Genomic DNA, 6,934 nt, shown 5'->3' with positions numbered 1-6,934 from the left:
CACATCTCTCCTATCTTTAAAAAAAAAAAAAAAAAAAGAAAATTATTCACATGCCCTATTGTAGTAGTAGTAGTAGCAGCATGAGTTGTTGCAAAATTATTAACATGCAAAGCAAGCAGTAATTAAATTAAAGGTGTTTCCCATCTCCACCACACAAATGTTCTTGTAACACTTGATCATATCTGCTCAATAATGCAGGTGTGGGATCTCTGGTGCTGTGACATTCAACCAATCAGAGAATGCAACGTTCCAAAACATCAATTCAGCTTCACATGTCTTGGTGCTACCTCATCACCTTTATTTATTGCCCACTTATTTCCCTCTAACCAATCCAACACCAACACCAAGAACCAGTGTGTTAGTGTAGTAGTAACTATAGTTGCTTGCTCTGAGATTTGAGAACTGAGAAGGAAGCTGAAATAGCAGCTATTTTGGTTTAGGCCCTTGTGTTTTTTCTTTTTGCAGAAACACATACATACATGGAGACTGTTATTTCCAACCAATCCCCACCAACTATCCTCAAGGTATCTATATACAGAGTCAGAGCCCCATCAACATATACTTCACTAACTTCCAATACATTATTATATATTCTGCTTATCAATTAATTTTATATGGTTTTATGTTTTTGCAGAGAATAGCTTTAATTTTATGATAATATTTATGATCTGTTTTAAGACATATGGATTTAATTTCTAATAATTGAGACATTAAAATATGATATGATATTCCAAACTACTCTTGGAATTCAATTATAAGTCACTTGTACATAAAATTGGTACCAAATTTGTCAGTAACAACTCTTTTGGGGAGTTCTACTATTTGAAGTTGAAATTAAGTTTTTTTGTCTATATAAAGCACTCTGAGGAAAAGACTAATAGCATGTTTTGAAAGCCAAAAATGATTTATTATTATTATTTTTAAAAGATAGAGCCATTTTGATACACATAAAGGAGCCATGTTGTTTTCCTATATCCTAGTTGACAAGTTTTGATAGATTTCATGAAATTTTTCTCTTTTTTTTATAATAAATTTTGAATAATCATCATATATACCATCCTCTTCTGGTGCTGTTAAATTATATAATTACTCATCATATTCCAGTAAGATTTTGTGGCCACTGGATGGACTAAAATATTTACAGTGATACTACTACCATGCCTTCTCTGTTCGACTTCACTAGCTAGTAGCTACTTTTTCATGTTATTATTACTCAACGTTTGTAAATAATTGTAATGCAAACAGCGTTTCATTGAACTGTAAATTATATTTAATTGATTGTTTTGGGGGCCTAAACGGTTAAAGTTCTTACTTCTTAGTTGATGTATGTAGTTAGTTATAATAATTTTGACAGCTTTATATTATGTAACTCTGTTAACTAACTTTTAGTTTATGTGAAAACCGCTCTGACATTTGGTTTATTCATCATTTCTTGGAATATACGTTTAGAATTTTTTGGTTTTACTTGCTTTGAATCTGATGTGGAATTACTGTATTGAGAGGATTAAAGTTTTGTTTTCTAAAACCAACCAAAAGAGTAGTGGTGTTATGGTTTTCCGATTTTAAGGATTTTATGAAAATATTGTGTTTGACCCTAGTAGGAATAATAATAATTTTGCTTCTTAAAAATGTTGATAGTAATATAACTCATGAATTTGATGTTTCAACAAAATAAGATTTTTTTTTCCCTTTGGACATTTACACCTGTTTAATTAGTAATTCATATATTGTTACTCATAATATAAATACTTCAAGGGTTATATTTTTTTATAATAAAAAAAAAAGTATTTTTCAACACAGCATGGTTTTGCTCTTAAAAAAGGTAGCCATACACAAGAATTTTTTTTTTATATATTGTTTACATCTTTTTATTTTGATATAAAAATGATAATTAAAAATTAAAAGAAGATAAAAAAATGTTTTTTTATATTATAAAAATAATATATTTAATAGTATATTGAAATGCAGTACAAATATAATTTCTGGCATAGACCATCATTTAAACAGTTTGGCCTACTATTGAAAAGTGTGATTTATGGTTAAAAAGTCATTCTTTTAAGTAAAAGCCACACTTTCCACAGGTAGCTTTTAGAGCTTATTATAGTTTTCAATTGGATTTGAATATAGGATGCTATAGTTATCACTTGTATTTTTTTGCTTTAATTTTTTCTTTTATGTTCACCTGTGTACCATAATGATATGTTAGGGAGAATAAAACTTGTGGTTATTTAATCGTTTTACATAAAAAAAATATTATAATACATCTGAACATAAACATTCACATGTAATTATTTTTATATAAAATTAATAGTAAAAATCATTAAATAAAAATTTAATTAAATATATTAAATTATCTAACAATTTTTAAATGAGTTTTTACCTATAATAAATATATCATCTTATTGTAAAACCTCCTTTATGAAATTAAATGCCATTTTCCCTCTTAACAAAGGATAGTTGGAGAGAAAGGCAAAGGCGGCAAACTAGATACACAGCAAAATTAAAGATAGAACATAGAACATTAATTCGTAACACGGAAACAAACTAAGTTTGAGTCCCTTAATGCTGTGCTTGATGATATGGTGGACACTAGACATTGGAAAATACTATTTTCATCCTCTCATTTATGGTGTATTATATATAGAACTACGTTAGGGGACCAGCAATTTTTGTGATTGTTAGCTATCAACTAGCCATCAATGATGATTTGATAGTGTGAGATTGGTGTGAGATTTTATCTAATGGCTCACTTTCTTCTGCTGATTACATGCTGGCCAAAATTCAATAAAACTGCTGGCCCCTAGACTTTTCCTTATATATAAGCTAATTATCGTCGAAGTGTCTACGAATTGATGTTTAAATTTTGCTTAATTTATTTTTTATATAACAAATTTTAAATTTTTTAAAATTATTTATTTTTATAATTTTAAAATTAAGTATTAATTTTTTATTTTTTATAGTAAGTTGGACACTACTTTTTAGACACGGTAGCAATTACCTTCTTTTAATATCTCTTTGTCTATAAAAATTGATTAATCGACTTACAATTTTTTCCCCCTCAACTTATACAATCATCTAATCATGGATTACTGCATCAGCGAAAGTAAATAATTTTCAAACTTACTACTTAAAAGTTTATCTAAATATATGAATTTAACTGGAAGACTTTGTAAAGTTGTCGCTGTTTATTTCAAGTGTCATCGTCCGTAGCATAAGAATAGAAATTAAGGCATGCATGCAAGTGTGCATTATTTACGTAACAAGAATGTTAAGTTGAAGGTGATGTTGAAATTACAGAGTGTGAAGGACAAAGAGGAGGAGGAATCATTGCTTGGACAAGCGGAGATATGGAAGTACATGACATGCTTTACCGACTCCTTTGCCCTAAAATGCGCCGTTGAACTCCGCATCGCCGACATCATAGACCGCTACGGCAAGCCCATCTCCCTCTCCAAGATCATCGACAACATCGAGGACGCCCCGTCCCCGGATGCCTCTCTCCTCCTCCGCATCATGAGAGTCCTTGTCCGCAAGAAGATCTTCTCTGCTGACAAGTCCGACAACGGAGAGATCCTCTACGGCCTCACGCGCGCTTCCAAGTGGATCCTGCAAGACACCAAGATGACCCTCGCACCAATGTTGCTCTTAGAGAACCACCCTCTTCACCTCAACCCTGCACACTTCATCAGTGATATCATCAGGGAAGGAACTGACAAGGGAACAGCCTTCTTCAGGTCAGGGATCCAAAACTTTTTTCGTTATTTTTGTCAAATCATTTAACGACTCTCAACTATCAACTTCACATGAGATTAAGACTCTTAATTATCAATTTCACATGAAGTTAACTGCACCTAAATTTTTATCCTTTTATCTATTAGCCACGGTTTTGCTCAATTGTGAACGTGGCTAATAGAAAACATTTACAATGAAAATTTTAATTACTAATGTTTTCTGAATCTGTGATTGTAAAAGGTGCCATGGACACGAGCAGTTCGACTTGACGGGATTGGACCCAGAGTACAACAAGTTGTTCAACGAAGGTATGGTGTGCACGGCAAGGACGGTGATAAAGGCTGTGATCGAAGGGTACAAAGAAGGATTCAACAAGATTGAGTCACTAGTTGATGTGGGTGGTGGACTTGGTGGTTCACTCTCTGAAATTGTGAGGGCTTATCCTCACATCAAGGGTATCAACTTCGACTTGCCGCATGTTGTTGCCACCGCCCCTCAGTACGACGGGATCACTCACGTTGGAGGTGACATGTTCGTCTCTGTTCCCAAAGCCGATGCCATTTACATGAAGGTATATAGATATATATGTGGTTACTATTTTCATGTGAAAATGATAACTGAGAATATGTATTTTGGAAACAGTGGATTCTGCATGATTGGAGTGACCAACACTGCATAAAGATCTTGAAGAACTGTAGGAAGGCAATACCAGAGAACGGGAAGGTGATAATCGTGGACCATGTTCTGCAGCCAGAAGGAAACGATCTATTCGACGACACCGGCTTCGCTTTCGATATGATGCTTCTTGCACACAATGCCGGAGGAAAGGAAAGGACTGAGGAGAATTGGAAATGGCTGTTTGCTGAAACTGGATTCCCTCGTTACAACATCATCAAGATCAAGGCCCTTCCATCCATCATTGAGGCCTTCCCAAATTAATCATGGTTGCTTGTTTGTGTGCTACTTACTATCTTTTCATTTGGTGTGGTTTTGATTAACGGCAATGAGCTTTGCAGTTTGCACTATGTTATTATTATCTGTGCAATGCAACTCTGTTATCTTGTATCACAAGTTTGAATAAGAACACATCCATCCACTTTTGCTTGAGCTTGGATTTTATGGACTGATTGATCATCATCAGATCCATTAAGTTAGCCAGCTTTGTGGGGTGTGAATTTATGTAAAGAATCTATTGCTGTTATTTAATGAATAACAATTAATTGGTGTGCAACTTTTTCTTTTATCTCTTGTTTATGTCAGAGTAATTCTGTGCTACTAATGTTGAAGTCTACAAGAAAAACTTCAAATATGAGCATATTGGCCTTTTAAATGACTCAATAATGAGCTAAGATAAAATTGGGACCAAAATGACATATAAATAAATTGTATTTTGTCACCTGTCTAAGTTAATATGATAAATCTCACAAAAGCTGCATTTGTTTTTGACCACAAGATATAAGATTATGTTTAGTTGTTATCTCAACATATTTTGTTTAGTAAGTTAGACATAACCAAAAATTATAAAAAAAATTAATATCTCAAGTTAAACATTAGTATCTCAACATTTTATAGAAATATAAAATACATATTTTTAATGGATGTTTGTGTATAATCGTGTTTGTCTCGATAAACAAACACCATATATGTATTTTTGTGTACTCTCCTATTGATAAACATGTATATAAAAAACAAACACTACCAAAAATAAATTATAAAAATCCAATTTATTCTTTTTTTATTTAAAAAATCTGACACGAAAAATATAATAAAAAATATAATTATAAAAAAGTAACAATAAAAATGAAAGAAAAATTTAGTATCTTTATGTCATACTGATTAGGATGAAGACAAAATACATTAATTTAATGTCTCTCGATACATTACCTCATCTATCAAACATTGATTGTGTACTAAAAATATAAACCTTTTTTGTACATAATTAATTTTTATAATGACCTACAAACATAGTTAAAAAAGAGTTAAGTTCCTCCTAAAGGTATTGGGGTAAAAGGATGGAACCCAAAAGAACATCTTGAAGAGTTGAATTTCTCTTCGGTGGAAACTATATTGGTGAAAGTTGATTGGTTGAATTTGGAGTGTAAATGTGTCATCTAGTTAAAAGAAAATCAAACTAGATGTCCCTAATATCAGGAGCTTTGATAAGACTTGAGGTAACACGAATACCTAAAGATATTTTGGAGAAAGCAGTAAACCAAATATCATATTAAAAACTATTGGATAATAGATTTCCTCTTCATCATGGTTTTACACTATAAAAAGGACGTCAAGTCACCTCTGTAAAATACTCTCATTTTTCACTTTCACTTTGATCATCTTCTTCTTCACAGACCTTCAACCAAACATCACCTTCACTTTCACCCTAACCTTCTTACACTTTGATCATCTTCTTCTTCACAGACCTTCAACCAAACATCACCTTCACTTTCACCCTAACCTTCTTACAAGCCTTTCTTATTTCTGAAGCTGGGAAGCTAAAAAACTCATCTTTTTCTCTCCCAAAATTTCCTTTCATTATTTTTCATTTCATTCACCACCTTTACCAGTAAAAACTGGCGTTCTGGTGTTCCACTAAAACACTCGACAACCATTAATCAACCCCTGTCCACTTTAAACAAAGCTTATTCATCCTCTTGTGACATTAGTGGAGGTCTCAACACTTGTTCTTCACCTCTATTTCTCATCATTAGTTCTTGTATTGCTTATTTGCCATTAATAGAAGTATTTTTTCTCACAAGTTTACTTACCTCGAATTTCTCATCTTAACTACTATTTTTCACTTAATCTATTTTTCACGAAATCCACCCAAATCATCTGGCGACTCCACTGGGGAAGAACACTTCGACGTGATGGCTATAGATCAAACGAGGTATAGAACCCCCTCACCACCTCCATTCGCGAATCCGGAGAATATGGAGAAAGACGAGAACACCCCAGTTACTCGTAGGGAGTTGGCACGTATTCTAAAATGCAAGGGATCGTGAAGCTGAGTTACAAGAGTTGGAAGAAAAAAAAGAAGTTGTGGGAAGCAAGATGGAAGAATATTACCAGAAGATCAGCATTAGCTTATGACAAGCACATTCGGTCCAGGGTGTTCTTAGAGGGAGATCTGGTACTAAAATTCAATAGACGCAGTAATGAGGAAGATGTCTTTGCCAAAATGGGCTCCCAAATGGGAGGGTCC

General features: G+C 33.1%; 1 protein-coding gene across 2 annotated transcripts in view; it reads left to right on the top strand.

Moving 5' to 3' along the window:
- LOC107462139 ((R,S)-reticuline 7-O-methyltransferase) overlaps window positions 1–4,963 on the top strand; it is a 10,659-nt gene extending 5,696 nt beyond the window's left edge. For both annotated transcript variants that reach the window (XM_016080707.3, XM_021129339.1), the window contains 4 exons: window positions 199–524; window positions 3,298–3,734; window positions 3,973–4,303; window positions 4,375–4,963. In XM_016080707.3, coding sequence (XP_015936193.1) covers window positions 480–524; window positions 3,298–3,734; window positions 3,973–4,303; window positions 4,375–4,671 — 1,110 coding nt within the window. In that variant the 5' untranslated portion in view covers window positions 199–479 and the 3' untranslated portion in view covers window positions 4,672–4,963. The remainder of the gene's footprint in view (window positions 1–198; window positions 525–3,297; window positions 3,735–3,972; window positions 4,304–4,374) is intronic.
- The last annotated feature ends 1,971 nt before the right edge of the window (window positions 4,964–6,934 follow it).

Source organism: Arachis duranensis, chromosome 8 (assembly GCF_000817695.3).
Source record: "Arachis duranensis cultivar V14167 chromosome 8, aradu.V14167.gnm2.J7QH, whole genome shotgun sequence".
In the NCBI taxonomy this organism is placed as follows: domain Eukaryota; kingdom Viridiplantae; phylum Streptophyta; class Magnoliopsida; order Fabales; family Fabaceae; genus Arachis; species Arachis duranensis.
This window is presented reverse-complemented; position numbering and strand designations above follow the sequence as displayed.